The following is a 20,163-nucleotide window of genomic DNA, read 5'->3' as shown; positions in this document are numbered from 1 at the left end:
CAATATGAGAGCCTCTAAGAGGTGTGTCTGAGAGAAAGTGGGAAAGCTGCTCCTCTCCTGATAGATTCCAGACCCTGGGTAGCCTCACCCAACATGAAGACTGTGTGCCATGAAGGCATCCCTGAGCATACTCGACACATCTAGTACATATACCTATGTAGAAATAATTCTCCAGATGAGGTTGGACCAAAGCAATACACAGTAGGACTATCACATCCCTAGTGTGCCTCTTTTACTGCTTTCTAAGGCCATAATTAATTTTGGAGGCTAATATGTCACATTGATGCTAATCTCATAATATACTAAATCTCCACATCTTTCTTCCAAACTGCTAATCTGAAAATGTCTAGACATGCCTCCCCTATCCTATACTTGTGAAGTTTATTTTCTAAACTCAAGTTTAAGATTTTATACTTATTTCTACTGATTTTCATCTTTCTAGATTTAGCACAAAGCACTAACTTGTTATGATTTTTTGGATCCTAAATTGTACTCTACAGCATGTTAGCTATGCTCTGACAATTCTGTCTTCATCCAAGTTAACAGATAGAAATATTATACAGCACAGGGCAACATGTATACAACCTTCTAAGCTGAATTCAGACATTAATGATCCTTGGGCAAGTAATTACTCCACTCAGCCAGTTCCAAATCCATCTAAATGGATGATCTTCCAGCCCATAATTTTCTCTTTTCATCAAATAGTATCAAATACTTAGCTATAATCTAGCTAAACTATATCTGTAACATTCCCTAATCTGCTAGCTTTCGTAATTAAAAAAAAAAGATATTACTCTGACATTTTCTGTTTCTGATGAAGGCATACTGTGATCACCACTTCCATTCACTAACCACCCTTTTAATAGCACAGTCAATTAAGTCAGCCAGCTAGCACTTGTTAAGCATCTTCCATGTGCCAACACTGTGCTAAGCACTTGGGGATACCAAGACAGGCAAAAACCAGTTCCTACTCTCAAGGAACTGCCTAATGAGTTAAACAACATGAGAACAACTATGTTCAAACAAAATATATACAGGACAGATTGGAAATAATCGTAGTTGGGAGATACTAAGATTAAAAAAGACTTGGAAAGGCTTCTGGCAGAAAATGGGACTTTAGTTGAAACAGGGAAGGCAAGGAAGCTAGAAGTTGGAGATGAGGAAGGACATCATTCCAGGGATGGGGAATAGCCAGAGAAAATGCTCAGAGTTGGCAGATGGAGTGTTATGACTGAGAAACATTAAAGTGGCTAGTGTAACTGGTTCACAGAGTATGTGGAATAAGGAGCAGGAATACTATAAAGGTAGAAGGCCAGATATGAAGGGCTTGAAAAATCAAAGACTTTATTTTTGATCCTGGACCTAATAGGGAGCCACTGGAGTTTACTGGGTAGTGGAATGATGCAGTCAGATCTGCATTTTGGGATGATCAGCTTGACATCTGAGTAGAGAAGGGACTTGAATAGGAAGAGACTTAAAGTAGGGAGGCCAGCCAGTAGGCTATTACTAATTCTAGGTATGACATGATGAGGGCATGGTAGAGTGTCAGAGGAGTGAAGTAGGTGTATATGAGATATTATGGAGGTTTAAAAAAAAACAGATCTACACAACAGATTGGAAATGGGAGGTGTGTGAGAGAAAGTGAGAATTTGAGGATGACACCTGGATTGTATACCTGGGTACCTGAGAGGATAGTGGCAGTCTCAAATGTAGTAGGTAAATTCAGAAGTGGGGAGAGTTTGGGATGAAAGATATTGAGTTCAGTTTGGAGCATGGTGAGTTAAATATGTCTATAGGACATCTAGCTCCAGATTCCAATAGGCAGTTGGAAATTTGAAACTGGAAGTCAGGAGAGAGTTTAGGCTTGAACAAGTAGATCTGAAGATCATTTGCATAGAGATAATCAAAACCATGGGAATGAATGAGATCACCAAGTGAAGTAAGAAAAGAGTCCTGGACAGAGTCTTAAGGGACACCCACACTTAACAGGTATGATGTTGATGAAGATCCAGATAAAGGAGACAGAGAACATCTGGTCAGATAGGTAGGAAAACCAAGAGACAGGAGTGCCATGAAAACCTATGGTAAAGAGTATCAAGAAGAGGATGATCAGCAAACCAAGCAACTTGTCAGAGTGGGAGGTATACTCAGTCCCCAGCCGGGAGCACATGCTTCTCATACTGTAAGCTGTGATACAGAAATGCTCAGATGAGGTCTTCTAAGCCTAGTGTCCGTTTCCTTTGCTAGATCCTTAGTCTTCCTATTGATGTATTTCTAGAGTCCATTTCATCTGAGCCAATGTGTTATGAACTAATTCACACGCATAATACAAGCTCTGGATCCTTTTGTACTCTACCTCCAGCACTCTCTTTTCCTGTGCAAAAACTACAGAGAACTTAGAATTTGCCCTTTGGATAAAATACTAGATTTAATGGGGATTTCCCACCATGGCTCCCAATACCATGACTGCTCCAGGACTCAGACTCACACACAGTTTCTTTTCACTTCAGGGTTCAACACTGAGCCAAGCCACAACGGCCTCAGCAGTTGTGCTAAGCCTCGCTCCAAACTAATGCTCATTCTCTATCTAGGCTTTGTTTCCAACTACACTTCTTATTTCACCATTCTCAGAGACTAGTTATCATCACTGCTACCTCTTCCCAAGTTGTCTTAATCAAGCCTGGAACATAAAAAAATAGCTGAAAGTAGCTGCATGCCCATGCAGCCTTAGAAGCAGTTATTTCACCAATGCTGGAATTCTCAAAATGACTCACAGTTATTTTCTCTTCTTCCAGTTACAGGTAGTTATGATCCGCTGGTAAAGGGTGTACAAGTCCCAACGAAATTGGGTCTTTACTAGTCCCCAAAACTCTTTGGTTTCCTTTGTAACCTTATGTATTTTATTTTATGTATTTAATAACAGTATTCTAGGAAGGAGTCCATAGGCTTCACAGATCACAAAAGGGGTCCATGGTACAAAGCCACTTTGCATCTAAAGTTCTAAAGAGTTCTGCAACTTTTTCTTACTTATATTAATCCACCACTACCATCAACCCCGCCTCTCTATCACGAGGCAAGTAATGTTTTTGTGTGACAACTCCTCAGATCTGCTCAACTTCATATAACTTGTCTTCTGCCTTGACCTTGATTGCCCTTTATAAAGTTTCTTTCCTGGTTCCTTGGAGCTAAGAGATGGGTTAGTCACATTGTGAATGCTATCATATCAGGCTCATATCATATCAGGCAATAGATTAGATGACCCCTGAGTTCTCTTTTGTCTATGTTGCTGTACAATTATCTAAGTTTAGATACTTCTTTGAAAAGACAGACTAAAAATCACTCTGGAAGCTCTTGGCCCAGTTGTATAATGGACCCAAAGACCATCCCAGTCAAAACAAAAGGCAGAGCAGAAGTGAGACCAGGTTAAAAAAAAAAATTCTCAGTGTTTATCACAGAAGAGTGACATAAGATTCAGGATTGAGAAAGCAGATCAACCAGGGTCAGGGACCAAGCACCAGGCAGAACCAGGCAGAACCAGGCAGACTAGGGTCAGAGACATCTCTGGGCTCTCTGCCTCCCTACACATGCATCCCAATAAATCTTCAAGATGCAGGATATCCAGACAGCCAAAGCATCCCTGTAGCTGTGATACACAGTCACTACTGGGCCAGAGGACAAGGCCCATTCACCAGAACAAGGATGCCTCAGAGCAGGAAGCAGGTGCAGTGGCCAAGCAGAGCCAAGCAATTGACCACAAATCCCATTGGCCCCTGCAATATAGAAGACTGGTGAATGAATCCATGATAGTAAACTGTCATGATGGCATACAGAGTCAATCTAGAGTACTTTGGGCTGGGATCTGGGATATTGGATTAGTTTGAACTCCATTTAATTTTGTACTAGGAATCAGTTTTTCCCCAGCAAGAGATTTTAATAATGCCTGCCCTCATTACCCCACAGAAACACTGAGAATTTTCAGTTAAGACTATGTACATGAGTTTTGTTTTGTTTTGTATCATTTTTATTCTCTCTAGGCCACAAATCCAAAAAAGCAGTACAAAGAGAACAAATGACCCTCCCCCAGAGGACCAAGAGTCAGTTATTTGTGGATTTAATAGTGAAAAGGCCTTCACAGAAACAAAATGATAGATCAGATGACTTTCATCTAACTCCATCAGAACTGCCTGATTAAGCTTCCACTCTGATCCGCTTACTGAATTGTATCAATTATGCAAAAGTTACAAAGTTTTGCTTCCTCTAAGAAAATTGCTTCTTCTCTTTAATATTCAGTTTTTACTCCCCATGGCCCTCCCTCTTTCTCTCAAATTAGGCTGCAGCTGCAACCCAAACCCAAAATAAAGTGCCCAGATGTATATTGGTTTCTGCGCTGCTTCAAAATCTCTTATTTTCTGTCCCCTCCCATCCTCAACCTACTTAGCAGTGATTCCTTCAAGGCTCAGGAATACATAGCTCATAACTCCTAAGAAAATAGATAAGGAAATATACTGTCCACTTCTTCCTGAGGAGCTAGGGTCACAGAGGTTGAATCAAATTCCAAATGGTCCAGGAGATTCCTCTGAAACTCTGGGAGGCAGAACTCAGGTTCAGGCAGAAACTCAAGGTCTGATTTGGAGAGAAGCCCATCTTGGGAACAAGTCTTGGTACCCATCACGCGTGGGGTTGTCATGGAACAGGTTTGGGTTTCACCACCTTTGACATCCTGGGGCCCTGGATCAAATGGGAGCAGGTGTTAGTGGAACATGTAAAGAATTATCTTCCAAATCAAAACCCCAACTCCAAAGATGTAGTATGGTATAAAGGAAAAAGTGGTGAATTAGGATGCCTTGTGCTCTAGACCTAGGTCTGCTACAAGCTTTCTGGATGATGGTAGCAAAGTCACTTGGCTTTAAGGTCCTCCACACATTTAACCTCTGCACCATCAATTTGTTCCCAATACTTTAATGCACACCTCCCTTGCCTACACCCCCTAGAGTCCTTAGCTTTATCCAGGGCTCAGCTCATGGACCACCTTCCATATGAAGTATTTCTTTTCTGTGTAACCCTAGGCAAGTCACAATCTCTTAGCATTTTTCTCATCCGTGAAATAGTGATAACAGAATCTATTTCAAAAGGTTGTTATGTAGATCAAATGAGATTACATATGTAAAATATTTTTCAAACATTAAAGGACAATACAAAAGCTGGCTATTATTTCCTAATTCCAAGTTGTCAGTCCCATCCCTTCCTTCTCACATTATTGTTCATATACTTAACTGTTTACAAGTTATATATAGACTCTTTAAGGATGTGTGTGAGTGTATTCAGTTGTTCCAGTCATGTCCAACTCTTCGTGACTCCATTTTGGGATCTTCTTGGCAAAGATACTGGAGTGGTTTGCCCCTTCCTTCTCCAGTTCATTTAACAGATGAGGAAACTGAGGCAGACAAGGTTAAGTGACTTGCCCAGGGTCACACAGCTAGTAAATGTCCAGGGTCAGATTTTTAACCCAGAAAAATGAGTCTTCCTGATTCCAAGCCCAGTGCTCTATCCACTACAGGACCCAACTGCCCTCCTTAAGGGTAGAAATTGTTTTTTGTCTTTATATTCCTATTGCAAAGAGGCAGAATTACATAGTTAACAGAAAAAGCTGACGAAGTCCTACTTTAGACTTTATGACCCCTGGTAAGTGAATTAACCTCTCATACTATTGGCTAGAGGTGTTAAACATATACTCTGAAACATTCCCAAGTTCTGATTCTCAATTAAAATGCAATTGGAAAACTTTCAACAAAATAAAATAAAATACAACAGAACATATACAATGTTAATATGTAAGGCTGTTTTAAGTCAATATGTGGCAGCAGGGATCCTATTTATGGTTTATTGGCCCTGCCTCTAATTAATTGTTACTACTGCTCTAGGCTACTCGCTGAGACTGTAAGTTGCAAAGAAGGTGCCAACCTGTATTGGTAGATGGAATTTCTTCATCTGGAAGATCCCTATATCAATAGAATCACAGGAGCAGACCCCTTCCTTCCCCTAGTAAACAGAACCCAAGGTTCTTAATATTTCTTGGACTAAATGCATGAAAATGTCCAAAGAGCTCTTGTTTTATCAGTGTGAATACTCCCTCCACTTGTGCAGATCTCTCACTTTCTGTGCCTTGTTTATCATAAATTGCTATGACCACAAAAACCCATCACCTGGTGGCCAAAGTCCACGTGAAAAGATATGTTGCACAGAGTAAGTCTGGTCTTCAGATGAGATACCAGATGTCAACTCCATCTTTAAATCTGTCTAGTCTGGTAAGAGCTTGTGTTCTAGTGCCCTAATGTTCAAAACCCTAGTGTCACCTCCACACCCTGAGAACTGTAGGGGCATACATCTACAAGTATAATGGATTTATCCCATAAAATATTCACATTGGTCTTTAAATTATCCATTACTTCTACTTTACAGATGAGAGGTCTGGGACCCATAAAGAGACAATAGTTGTCCATAGACCATAGCAGGCCAAAGCTGGAATTCAAACCTGATTTTGTCTCTGGAACACACACGTTTACACATACACACTCCACTCCCCTCCATCCAACCCTCAGGGACCCTTTCTGTGATGGGGAGCATTTTAGGGGTGAAAGCCTAGTTCTCCCTGTATAAAAAGCTCGATTTCTACTTCCTTTTCCAGCATACTATGGAGTGTCCTAGCCTGGCAAGCCGCAGGGATGCCTCACCTTGATCTCCAAGCCATTGGTCAGTGTGAGAATCCAGCAGGAAAGGCATCTCATCTTCTACTTCAGATTCTGACACTGACCTGAAATTAAAAGCAAAAAGAATCCATTTGTGAATATTCATGCATGAACAACACAGGCATCTTTGGTCTGTCCTTCTTGGAGGGGAATTAAATTTTCCAGCCAAAAGAAATGAAGGGGGGAGAGGAGCTCAGATAAGAAGGCAGAGTATTACTTGCAAAAAAAAATGAGGAAAAGAAAAAATAAATAATACAATAATAGTTCTCTATTATTTGAATATTGCATCCATTTTCTGAATTATCCATGGATTTTTTTTTAATCCTTGGCTGACTTCTCATCATCCAAAACATTTCCCCCACAGCCCTTCCCACGTCCCAGCTGCTGTGTGCTCAGGGAATGCAAACTAATTTTTATATCAGGCAAAGCAAAAAGATAATTAGGAAAGGAAAACTGTTAAAAAAAAAAACCCATCCATGGAAAAACCAAACTTTACTATTTACTATTTTGGATTACCAGTGCTCTGTTTCCACTATTTGTGTGCATAATATAGAGTTTTATATTCTCTTCATTGTGCCCAAGCAAAATTTGGTGATCAGGGAACAGAAACGTGGCTAATGAGGATTTGCTGGGAAGTATGTAACTGTGGGTACTGGTACGAACACACACGGGTTTGTACCTGGTATCCAGAGGGGGTATCATCAAGACATCAGAAGACTCATGTGTGTTCCTCAGTAGCTGTGCTTGAGACATGGCTTCCCCAGGACGGATTTCTACCAGACTTGGCCATTTCCCCACTGCTGAGGTCTCTAGAGGAAAGGTTGGTGGCAAGAGGGAATGCCATGGCAGAGAAGGGGTCCTTCCACAGGACCGCATAGGAGGATCAGAGAGACTTGGGTCTGGAGGTAGTAGGGCCAGATCTGAAAGCCCTTTCCAAAAAAATCAGTCAGTACCACATGAATGAATAGCCCCAATTCTCTTGATCCCCCTTCTAGCCAAACACCCACTTTCTACTGGGCTCAGGCCCCAGGATAAATTCCTGTCCTGGCAGGAAACAATATGAAATCCCTTAACAGACTTTGCTTCTGTATAACTTTAAGGTTTAAAAAATGTTTCCTCCATTCCCCACCACTGAGACTAAGAGAATTTGAAACTTGCCCCAAGGTCACCAAAGCTAAAAAGTATCAACCCCAGCATAATTCCCAACCCTAACGATTAAAGACCTATGCTCAGCACCTGGGAGGGGGCAAAGAAGGAAAGACGAAAAAAGAGGTCCAGTCAGTGCCTACAAGAAGCCTTCAGTTGAACCTGAGGACACACAGCATATATAGGGTAAAACAGGCAGGGCAGGAGTAAAAGAAAGCTCACTGGATTTGGAGTTAGAGGATGTGAGTTTGAATTTGGACTCTTAATATTGCCTGGATGACCTTTGGGCAACCCACTTCATCCTTTCTGGGTCTCTAAGATCCCTGGCCAGGAAAAATCCTCAGATTCTAGGACCTGAAAAGGACTAAAAGGCAAACAAAACTTATATCTGACCCTTAAGACCATAGGGAACTACTAGAATTTACTGACTGGGGGGGGGGGGGGGGGGGGTGTGACGTAATCAGATATGCTATTTAGGAAGATTAATCTGATAGCTAAGTAGACGATGATCTGAAGTAGGAAAAGACTTAAGAAAACCAACCAGAAGGCTATTGTTATAATCCAATAGGGAAGTGCTAAGGGCCTTCACCAGGGTAGTGACAGTGTCAGAGGAAGAAGGGAGCAAATATATCTGTTGTTCGCTCATTTCAGTCATGTCCAACTATTCATAACCCCATTTGGGATTTTCTTGGCAAAATATGTAAATGGATTATCATTTCCTTCTCCAGCCCATTTTACAGATGAAAAAAGTAAGGTAAACTAGATTAAGTGACTTGAATCATACAGCTAGTAAGTGTCTGAGGACAGATTTGAACTCAGGAAGATAAGTTTTCCTGACTCCAGGCCTGGCACTCTATCCTGTGCATCTAGCCGCCCCTGCAAACATATTATGAAGATTAAAATTAACAGGGCTAGCCAACAGATTGGTTATTGGGGGAGAAGGGGAGTTTGAGAAGTTGAGGGTGACAACTAGGCTATATGCCTAGGGGACTTGGTGAATAGGGGAAGAGACTTTAGGGGGGAAAGATACTGAGCTCACTTTTGGTCAGGCTGAATTTAATATGTCTATGGGACATCCAGTTCTAGATGTCCAACAGGCAGTTGGAGATGAGACTAGAGGTTAGGAAAGAAGGCTGGGAAAAACATTTCTGAAAATCATCAGCAGAGCTGATTATAACTGAAGCCATGAGAACTGATAAGATCACCAAGTGAAATATTATAAAGGGAGAAGACAAGATGGGCCAGGACAGACCTGGGGAACAACCACCTGGATGAAAACCCAGCAAAAGAGACTGAGAAGTAATGGTCAGGTGGGAGAGGAACCAGAAAAGAATAGCACCATGGAAACCTAGAGACCGAGGGTATTGAGGAAAAGAAGATGTTCAACATTGTCAATGGCTGCAGAGAAGTCAAGAAAGATGAAGATTTTTAAAAAGACCATTAAGTTTGGCACTTAAGAGATCATTGTTAATTTTGGAAAGAGCAGTTTTGGTTGAATGCTGAGGCTGTAAGCTAGACCATAGAGTTAAAAAGAGAGTGTGAGGAAAGGAAGTAGGGGCATCAATTATAGATGGATTTCTGAAAGAATTTAGCCACAAAAGGGAAAAGAGATATGGGACAATAGATAATTTAGATCAAGTGATGTTTTCTTGAGAATGGGGAGATGTGGGTATGTTTGTAAGCTACGGGGAAGAAGGAAGGAGACAAGAAAAGATTGAAGTGAGAGAGTAAGGATGATGGAGAAGACACTCCAATCTGATAATCCAATAAACGTTTATTAACCACTTACTATGTGCCAGGCACTGTGCTAAGTGCAGGGGATACAATTAATGTTTTATTATACATTAGCATTATATAATAATACTGTCTTATATACTGTATAATTAATATTGGGGGAGGGGAACAAAGGGGCATCTCGTTCCATGGAACTAAAACCAGGCAGAGCAGCAGATACAAGTAGAATGAATGAATAACAGCATGAGCCAAAAGAGGGACACAGGAAGATTTTCCTTCTTTTGATAGAAGAGTTAATAGATATCTACATTTAAGATACAGATAAAGATCTATGTGGAAGTATAAGAAAGAAGAATCCAGAATGAGATTAGTACTATAAATAAACAAACAAAAAACTCCATGCCCAGATTTTGTCTTAATTCTCCCTAATCCAAGATATTCAGGTCAATCTATTGAAGGATTTATATTCATTGGAACGTAGTTGCAATTTTATAATTGAAGTTAGTAGGGAAGAAATAAGGTTTACTTTATAACTAGCTCTGTTAGAACATATCTTTTACCAACAGAGAACTGACATTGAACTTCTAATCACAGCTCAGAGACTCCCTCTCATGTCAAGCCTGTTGATGGGGAAAGGTTTCCAATAGGCTCAGCCCCTGACTTACCTTTTTCGAAGACAGAACATGTGTCTTCCAAGGCATTATCCACAGACTCACCCAACTTCAGTGCTGGTTTGCTGTTTTCCACAGGAGTAGTCGGGAAGCTTGGGGATCCCCTTTGTCTGACCAATGAAAGACACTGACAGTTAACTGGGGCTTCCAGGCAAAGACTTCCAAAAAGCTAAAGGCATTTTCAGATTTTTAAATCTTAATTTCCCCAAGGTAGTAGGCTATGTTGGAGTCCCTTCCAAATCCAAATTTATGACTCTGATCCAAAATAAACTAACAGAATTTCCATATTTGCCTAAAAGAATTGGGGAACTGACCACAGCACAAAGTTCAGCAAAGACCTTCGCAGTTAACGTGGGCACATTCAGTAACATATATGATACTTTCTACCACATGACAAGCCCCTCTCTAACTCCCACTGTCCCTAACCATGGACCCAAATCTGAGATCACACTACTGCTTGTAGAAATGATCCAATCGTTTTGAATTCCACCTCCACTCCATACAGCAAGAGCTGTCAAGTGGAAAAAGTTTAAGAAGCCCTTGTCTAAAATATAAGTCTTATGTTCACATGGTCATGACCTTCTCTACATTTAGCTAGGCTGGTCTTTGAACAAAAGACTTCACACTCAAAGAACGTTCAGCTTAGAAGGTCATACTTTTCATCTTGTTGACAAAAAAACACAAAAACCCTGAATCACCTCCCTATCCAGGCAGGGGATTCAAACAGGACTTTTGTGAAGGATGTATTTAGCAATCTGTACTTTACAAACCATCTTCATATCTGTCAAAAGAGTGAATGTAGGCAAAGAACCTTCAAAAATTTAAAGCCTTCAAATCAAAAAGGCAGTAAATGGCAAAGTTAGGGCTTCTGACTCCAAATCTGGTACACTTGCCACTATTCCAAAAGTTAATCTAAGAAGGCATGATAGTGTCTTGAAATTTCATCAGTTTTATAAATGAGTTGAGAGGCATAATGGGATAATAGCTATAGAGCTAGCCTCAAAGCAGGAAGACCTGGATTCCAGTTCTGCCTCTGATACATATTAGTTAGAGACACTGAGCAAGTCGATTCACCTCTTAGCTCCTCAAGCAACTAAAAGTATAAATTGTAAAAAAGATACCAACCTGATTTGGTAGAGGGAGTTATCACAACCAATGAAATCCCATGCCTAGTCCCCCATCCCTATAAATTAGTTGTATTATCTTCTTTTTGGTGGGGGAGAGGAAAGAAATGAAGTAAAGGATTTATTAAATGTTGAAATGCTAACCTGGCTGTATCAAAGGCTCTCATCTCTGAAATCTGCTTTCTGGTATCTGGAATCAACACATTCTTCTGCCACTTCTGACATACCTCCTCCGAGGGAGCGAGAATCTGTAATTTAAACATTCATGCAGAGAGCCAGCACCCCTGCAGGACCCTGGCAATGGGAGTAGAAGACAGCAAGATACCCCCAAATCAAGTCTTTCTGGAATATGTAGAATCTACAGGAGGATTCCCACATAGAGGGAAAGTGGAAATATTCAGCAATTTGAAAGGAATGAAGTGTTGGTCCTCAGGCATCAGCCATGATGATAAATTGTAATTTAATAATCAGGATTGAAGACTCATGCCTTAAAAAACACATCATTCCTCTCCTGACCCAGGGAAGCCTCATTCCACACAATGGGACACATCATAGCAATTACAAAGACAACCTACTCAAACTGTGATATTTATATCAAACTCACGGTACTCTGTTCTTCTGTGGGCACAAGGGTTCGAGCAAGCTTTAAATACTGTACAGCTATTTCCAAGATGGAGGCCATGTCCTCTCGACGACCTTCAAACTTGGGCAGCAGGATCCGAAGCCGTTCACAACTTACAGAAATTCGTTTCCTGTTTATACCCAAGTACCCCCACCCCCATGCCCAGATAAACAAACAATCCATGTTTGAGTCTCACTCCTCTGGAGAGAATAGCTGAGATTACACAAATGAAAACACTAAGTCCCATAAACTTATAAGCTGATGGTTGCTTAGCTCAGTTGTCCTACATGGAAATGGTGATGCTTTGGTTTTGTGGGTCTGAGTCAATTAACTCCATTTAGTGTCCAATGAATGACTCCTTAACCTTGACCACAAATTAAACTCCCTAAGCCTGTATTTTGGGGATTTGTTGGTCTAGAACTATGATTCCCTCACTATTAGGAGTTCCTTTTGAGCAAATTCTCTCTAACAATGCAGATAAACAACTGTTTTGCAACATATAGTCATAGAGAGTTGCCCAGGGGCAAATTAAATTAATTGCTCAGGGTCCTATAGCCAATACATGTCAGTGGCAAGATTTGATAGAAGTCTTCCCAAGTCTGAGATCAGTTTACTATCTACTATACCACAAATCCTAGTAATGTCATAATTATATAGGGGAACTATGATGTCAATGAAAAGGGTAGATTTTTCCCCCTTTTCCATGATAGTCAAAGAATCCTCTAGGACACTCCTACTAGGCTGGGTTTAAACACCAGAACATCCAAATATCCAAATTTCTAGGCGTATCTATTCAGACCCAACAAATGGATACTTCAAAAAAAAATTTTTTTCAAGGGCTTTAGCCATCTGTCAATTCTAAAACTGGCAGGTGGAAAAGGAGCTAAAATTATCGGTTACCATCCTACAGTTTGAAAATTTGAAGCAAAAAAATAGCACAGTAACTTGATCACAATTGTGTGGCATTACTGGGTGAAGGTAGGACCAGAACAAAGAACCCTGGGGATCATCACCTCTGTCTCTGTGTCTCTGTGTCTGTCTGTCTCTCTGTCTCTGTCTCTCTCTCTCTCTCTCAGTGGTCCAACTACTAAAATAACACCAAATCATCTCCCTCATATTTAAGTGCACCATTTAGAGTTGGGTTTTTTTTTTTTATTCCTGGGTTCTCCCAATCTTTTGAGTTGATCCATTTGGCAAGGAAAATAAACACTCATTCTCTTATCTGCTTAAAACATTGTCATAGAATAGAAGTTTTTCTATTTTTCTCCTCCCTAAGGGGCCTGACCAGGCTGAATGGTTGACACATTTACACAAGACTATTATTTGACCCTCCCCCTGCACAAGGGGCAGGCCCTCACCTTCTTTCTCTCTCTGTTATAGCATTCTGCTTTCGGATCTGTACCTGGGCAACAGTGAAAGCCTCTGACATATCCCTGGACACTCCAGAGTCCCCAACACTACCCTCAGAAGACCAGGCACTGGCCCTTGAGGAGCTGAAAGAGGAACCAGAGAAGACAAGAAGGGAAAAACACAAACACTGCACCCTTAAAATTACACTGAGTTAGAGACAATGGAACCCCAAAAGGCTAACAGCCAAGACACCAAAATAGGGTAAGTCTGTAGCTGTGCTTTGTGGTATGAGGTGATGACACACATATTAATAACTTCAGACTCTCAGACTGACCTTCACTCATGTTCTAAACGCCCCTATACTTCCTTCCACCCCATCTTCTTCCCCATGCCTACCTATCTCTGCCACCTCCACTACCCCTTTCCCAAATGCAGTGAGGGAGACAGAAATGGTGGTGGGATTTGGGGGTTAAGGGTCTGTGGGTGAGGACTAGCGGCTATTAGAGGTTAATGGTAGGGCACTGAGGCAAGACAACAGTATTTGGGGTAAAGGCAGACGGCTAGGCTATTGGGAATGGCTGGAGTGGAAGTTATGGATGGGTGATCTGGGGGGGGAGGGCAAGGCGGCCTGCTGGAGGGGGGGGGTGGGAGGAGGGGCCAAGGCCTGAGAAGCTTAGGTAGAGGAATGGGAGAGGGGCAAATTCCCGTGATTCTGCCTCTTTCCTTAACCCAAGAGTTGAAGCCTTGACCTTTAGAAAGAACCTTCCCCTCCACCTTTGGTTTCACACCTGTGCCCAATACTGGCCGGATCCCTTGGTTCTCCCGTGCGGAAGGGCCTTTGGCTGGAGTCGCGGTCCCAGTCGTCCATGACTTTAGCGAACTACAGCGGAGCCTCCCTGGTTTCTCTTCTCCCTTCTCCCACGCGGCGCCTCTACTCTCCAAGACTGAAGCAAGAAACAAAATACTTCTCTCCTCCCCGCGCGAGCAACACGTTCTCCCATCCCATGCACGCCACGAGTTCCCTGCCCTCCACGCACCCGACACGCCCCTGCCCACTCCTAGGCTCGCCGTGGACACGTGACCCTCAGCCGGCGCCTTCCACTTGGTCCCAAACAGAGGGTTCCCAAGTTTCTGTGTAAAAAAGTAGCTTCAGTTCTGGGAGATGAGGCTTCAGGCTGAGCAGAGTTGAGGCTGGAGGGGGTATTTGGAGCCTGAGGCAGAAGCTGTGGGGGTGCATGGGGAGGGGAGCATTTTCTTCTTTGAGGAAAAACAAAAATCAAATGGGGAAGGGAGTGAAAGGTGAGAGAAGGGGGCAACCAAGATGTTGATGAACAAGGGCCTGGGAACCTCGATGGAACTGCGTTGCATACAAGCAGGGTTCCAGAGATTAATCTTTCTTTAAATTCTTTTTTTTTATACTTTTTTATTTTTTCCCCAATTACATGTAAAAACAGTTTTTAGCATTCATTTTTTTTTAATTTTGAGTTCCAAATATTTTCCCTCCCTCTCTCTTTGCCCCCCTCCCTCTCTCTTTGCCCCCCTCCCTGTGACAGTAAGCAATTTGAAATAGGTTACACATGTGCAATCATGCAAAACATTTTCATATTAGTCATGTTGTGAAAGAAAACACATCTTTCTTTAAATTCTTAGTGAGCAATTAATATCCTTGCTCTATACTTGTGCTAGGTGATCCAAAGGGGAGAACTGGGAATGATGAAGAAAGTTATAAGGGAGCAGATTCCTAACACATGTTAATGCTAAGAAGGAACTTCCTGATAATTAGAGTGGATGGGGAAAAAAAAGGAACACTATTATTTAAAGTACTTTGTGGGTACTTCCATCCTCCTACACAGAGTTTTCCATTAATGCTAGCAGTTTCTTGGCTTGTCCTTTCTAATCTGTCTTGACTACGGTGAAGTCCATGCCAGATAAGTGTAAAATTGGTGCAGCATGCTTTTTCAAAAAGGTTTCTGGCTTTTTCTTTGCAAACTGCAGGATTGAGAAAGACAGCTGAGACCACCTACGTGGATTACAAACTACATTCTATGTTTGGCCATCCCTTGCATCCTCTTTTCTTCACTCCTGCAGCCACTACCCTAGTTCAAACCCTGAACATCTCTACTGGCTACTGCAAGAGCTTCCCAATTGGTCTTCTTGTTTCCAGTCACTCATTTCTACAATCCATTGACCACATGGCTGCTAAAGTGATATTCCTAAAGCACAGGTTTGACTGTGTCCTTCCTTGGCTAGCTATGTGACTATATATTCCTCCTCAATAACCCTTTACTGTTTCTAGAATGAGCTACAAAATCTTCAGCCTAGTGTTTATATCTCTCCATGCTCACTCCCACTTATCTTTCCAACGTTATTTCATGTCAATTGCCTTTCATCTACTTACCATTCCAAACAAACCAGCTTACTAGATACTCTCTCAAATGTATTCATTCCTCCATTTGGTATCATAGTATACTTAGATTCCTTAAATCATAGCCCAGATGCCATCGAGTATAGGAAGCCCTTCCTAATCCCCCTCAGATACTTTCCCCACTGAAACAATCTTGTGGGTACTTAGCCTATTGCCATGTAAATTACCATGTAAATCTCTTGAAGGCAGAACTGCTTCTACCTTTCTTGTTCACTTAGCAATGTGCCTGACACATAGAAGAGACTTAATAAATGCTTGACTCATTAATTTAAAATAAATGCTTCTGAGATTTAACTAAATGGCATAAAATATTTACCACCTAGTGACCAAACCTCTAATAAGACTATCTTAGGTTGGCTGGTCTTTTACCATATCTGTGTTTACCTAGATCCTCAAGGTTTATAAATAGAATGGGGTGCTATGTAAGTGAACAGGCTTCTGATTTTTTTCTTTTTTTTAATTTATTTTAATTCATAACAAACACCAAATAAAATGGCCATTTTTATGTACATGATAGAACAGAAAAAGAATTGCACATGAAATTGCAGATATCTATTACAGACAGCTTCGAAAGCAGAAGCATGTATTAAGCTCCTACTGTGTGCCAGACAGTGTGCTAAGTGCTTTACAAATATCTTATTTGATCTTCCTAACAACCCTGAGAGACGGGTGCTATTATCCCCACTTTATGAGGGAAATGAGGCAAAGGTTAAGTGGTTTGTTCAAGGTCACACATCTAATAATAGTATGTGAGGCTAGTCAGATCTTTCTAATTCCAGGATCATTGAGTGCTCTATTCACTTTGCCACCTAACTGTATGACCTTAGATCAGTCACTTAACCTCTTTTGCCTCAGTTTCCACAACTGTAAAATGGAGAGAATAACAGCACTTACCTCCTAGGGTTATTATAAGGATCAAATGGAATATTTGTAAAGTGTTTAGCACAATGCCTGGAACATAATAGACACCATATAAATGCTAAGCTATTACAACTACTACTACTGCTGCTGCTGCTGCTGCTACAATTGGCTTTTCTTTTTAAGCCTAAAATGCATCCAACCTGTGGTTTTCAAAACTGTACTGCTTTAGGGGTGACTAGGTGGTGCCGTGAATAGAGTACTGGTCCTGGAGTCAGGTCAGAAGGACCTGAGTTCAAATCCAGCCTCAGAAATCTAACACAAAAACTAGCCATGTGACCTTGGACAAGTCACTTAACCCCAACTGCCCTCCCCCCAAAAAAAGGCAAAAAAAATCAAAGAAACAAAAACTGTACTGCTTTGTCTGTGCTTCTTTTTGTTCTTTATGCTTTTTTAAACATGCCTCAATAACCCTTTTTCCTTTTTTCTTCCTTTCCCTCTCTTTTTCTTCCTTTCTTTTCCTTTTTTTTTTCTATCCTATCTCTATTCACCCTAGGACCTCCCCCTTTACATCCCCTATTGGTTAACCAATAAAGAAAAGAAAAGAAAGCCCATGTAGTAACTATGCCAAATCAAGCAACAAGTTTCTGATTTTTGAAAGTTTTCAAGCATAGAAGGGCTCACTACATGTCATGGATACATTAGACAGAATTCATAGGATCATATGATTGAGAGGCAGAAGACAGCTCAGTGAGCCTGTATTTGGTAACAAGCTGTACTAGGTAACATCTGAGGTCCCTTCTAATTCCTTGATTCCATGATTCTTTTGCCCATTCCTTTGGATATCACTGCTTTGGAAATCTTGCAAGCCAAGTATTCATGGAAAATTCTACTGAGTTTCCCCAGGTGTTATGAACCCTTTCTCATAGGTGGAGTTCTCCCCCAGATTTATAATGGGGTGTGTTCTGAGCCCACAGCTGGAATGCAATTTTCTCTCACCCAGTTCCCCTTGTTGTAAACAAACCAGGTATGAAATGGCTGGCCAGGATCACTCCACATCTGGGGTGTAGGAAAGAACCCTAAAATAGGAAGTCTATAGGCCAAGATGATATTCCCAGGTCTTCCCTTGACTTACTGAGTTCCCCTGTGCAAGTTACTATACTTCCTCCTCTGTAAAGTGAAGGAGTTGGATTAGATGGGTTCCCTTTCATTTCTGGACCCATGATAGAATCTATGATTCCATGAATTTGAAATTAAGGAGTAGCCTGCTGAGTGGAAGGCTCCTTTTCTACTGTTCCCCAGTGCTCTTACTCCAATGGATTTGGCCTGGCCAAGTCCTATTTCACACCTCACAAGAGGTGATTTGTAATATTATGTGTGGTAGAAGTTCCCTAGTCTTAACTCGATTCCTGATTTCCTTATCCTGGTGTGATTATGATGCCCTTATTGGGTACTTTGCCCTGGACCTGGAGAACTGAGTGATGATGTGTTATAGGGATGATTTAGAGTCAGGAGAAGCTTACTAGCTCTGTTACCATGGGGGAAACACTTTGACTCCTCTCTAAGACAGTTTCCTCATCTGTAAAATGGGGATACTAGCTTAATTCACAAAACTACTGTACATGGAAGTTTCACACACTATATAAATGTGAGCTAAAAGCTGATAATCTTGCCTTTGTCACCAGCAACTAATTATAACAAAGTAGCATCACCCTTCATATTCATTCAAGGGTTTGAAAGATTATAGCACCTCAAAAATAATAATAATTATCCCTACAACCTCATCACAGAATGTCAGATCTCTTTTTCCTGGAGGTGGAATTGATCACATTTCCTACAGGAGACTCCACTTTTTTCCCAGCCTAGGATACAGGACTTTGAGATGTGAACACAGCTACCCTGATGGAAAAAAAAATATTATGTCTGTACCATTTAGGGTAAGCTAAGCTGAGGAGATTCAGTGGGTGACTAGCCTAAGGCCACACAACAAGGCAGCCACTGAACAGAGAAGACAATTGCTGTTTCTCAACATCCCACATCTTGACCCACCTGCCAGACAATTTTGCCAGGTTGAGGAGGGCTGTGACTCTTCGTTTCAGTGGTGTGATTCACACAAAGTCTTTGGCACATATTCAGTCTTCTATTTTTACCAGATGGTATGAAATTATGAGGTTATCTTTGGGGAAAATGCTGTTCAATTCAGGGAGCAGTTGGGATCACAGAATTTTTAGAGCAAGAGGAAACCAGAGATATCATCCAGGGCAAATGTAGCTCATTTGACATAAGAAAGAAAGTAGAAGATCAGAGAGCTCAACTGGCCTGTCCAGTGTCACACAGTAAGTAGAAAAGCTAGAATTCATATCTAGGTCTTCTGACTTCTTTCCATTACATCATGTGATCTCCATTCTGAGAAATATAGGATAATAGATTTAGATCTGGAAGGGCTGGCTGTCAGAAAACATTTTGAAGATAATGGAACTGAGGCCCAAAGACACAGTCAAGCCAGGATTCAAACCAAGGTCTACTCTACATACTTCCCTCAACACATTTCTTGGCTCTCTGCTAGATATCCAGAACTGAGCTGCCTTAGAGGTGGGGGAAGAAAATAGGGTCTCAGTTGTGGTAGAACTTGCCTTTTTGGGGGAGACAAATTTTATACCCATCTAATAAGAAAACAAAACCATGTTTAAGCATAGTTCTGAACATCAAGGGCTCTGTGTGAAAAGACAGTGATTCCATATTCTAGTCCTTTCCTACTAGATGGCACTGTGGGGCCAACTTTCCACTTTCCCCTGCCTAAGAAGCTTTGTAGCCTCCAGTATGATTTTTATTTGCTAATAATATGTGCAATTATCTCTAATTGATTAGCCAGCAATGCTAATTCCCCCCTGCCCTGAGGCTTATGCCAGATGGTGCAGAGTTGTTTTGCCTTATATCACCCATGGCAGGGATTGAAAGCCCTGGAGTGCTGGATTTGAAATTTTTAAAATTAGGTTTCTCTCACAACTTTGCCATTTACTATCTGTGACATTGAATAAGTCACTCCCTCTAAAACCCCAGTTTCCTTATCTATAAAATAAGGATTAGATTAGATTAGACAATCTCTAAGTCAAGACCTTCTAAATCTAAAATTCTATGCTATAAATGATTCTCCACAATCCTAGAAACACAGAAAACAGAAAGGACACACAGGCAAGATTCTAACATGGTCCTGAGCAACATTAAAGGAAGGAAGTGGGGTGGAAAAGTTGAAACCATTTCTGGAGTGTCTCACCAGAAGGTAAAATGTGACCTGCTCACAATAGAGCCAATTAATCGTGTGTCCCCAAATTACCTTTACAAGCAACATCTACTTCTGAAAACATAATTACATCTGTCAGTTCTATCTCTTGAATATACCTTATCTGAACCCAGTGACTTAAATTCTCTGTCTTTCATACACACACACAAACACAAAAACATACACACACATCAATTTTGGCTCACA

At 41.2% G+C, this 20,163-nt stretch overlaps 1 protein-coding gene across 1 annotated transcript; it reads right to left on the bottom strand.

Annotated features, from left to right (window-relative positions):
* Window positions 1–4,034: 4,034 nt before the first annotated feature.
* On the bottom strand, window positions 4,035–14,324 carry SOHLH1 (spermatogenesis and oogenesis specific basic helix-loop-helix 1). The gene is made up of 8 exons (XM_069108357.1): window positions 14,182–14,324; window positions 13,402–13,536; window positions 12,026–12,173; window positions 11,566–11,669; window positions 10,292–10,407; window positions 7,426–7,675; window positions 6,732–6,811; window positions 4,035–4,728 (listed from the first exon to the last, which is right to left on the bottom strand). The coding sequence occupies exons 1-8, from the start codon at window positions 14,259–14,261 to the stop codon at window positions 4,481–4,483; spliced, it is 1,161 nt and encodes a 386-aa protein (XP_068964458.1). The 5' UTR covers window positions 14,262–14,324; the 3' UTR covers window positions 4,035–4,480.
* Window positions 14,325–20,163: the final 5,839 nt, after the last annotated feature.

This window comes from Petaurus breviceps, unplaced genomic scaffold (genome assembly GCF_028583685.1).
Source record: "Petaurus breviceps papuanus isolate PSGF00001 unplaced genomic scaffold, PetGlider_PUasm1.0 90383, whole genome shotgun sequence".
Taxonomy (NCBI): domain Eukaryota; kingdom Metazoa; phylum Chordata; class Mammalia; order Diprotodontia; family Petauridae; genus Petaurus; species Petaurus breviceps.
Note: the sequence above shows the minus strand (reverse complement) of the source record. Positions and strands in the feature narration are given on the sequence as shown.

Coding starts and splice junctions, on each gene's coding strand:
- SOHLH1 (XM_069108357.1), bottom strand. CDS start 14,261: ATGGACGACTGGGACCGCGACTCCAGCCAAAGGCCCTTCCGCACGGGA. Junction 13,537..14,181: donor CCGGCCAGTATTGGGCACAG/GTGTGAAACCAA, acceptor TTCCTCTTTCAG/CTCCTCAAGGGCCAGTGCCT. Junction 7,676..10,291: donor ATGTTCTGTCTTCGAAAAAG/GTAAGTCAGGGG, acceptor TTTTTTGGAAAG/GGCTTTCAGATCTGGCCCTA.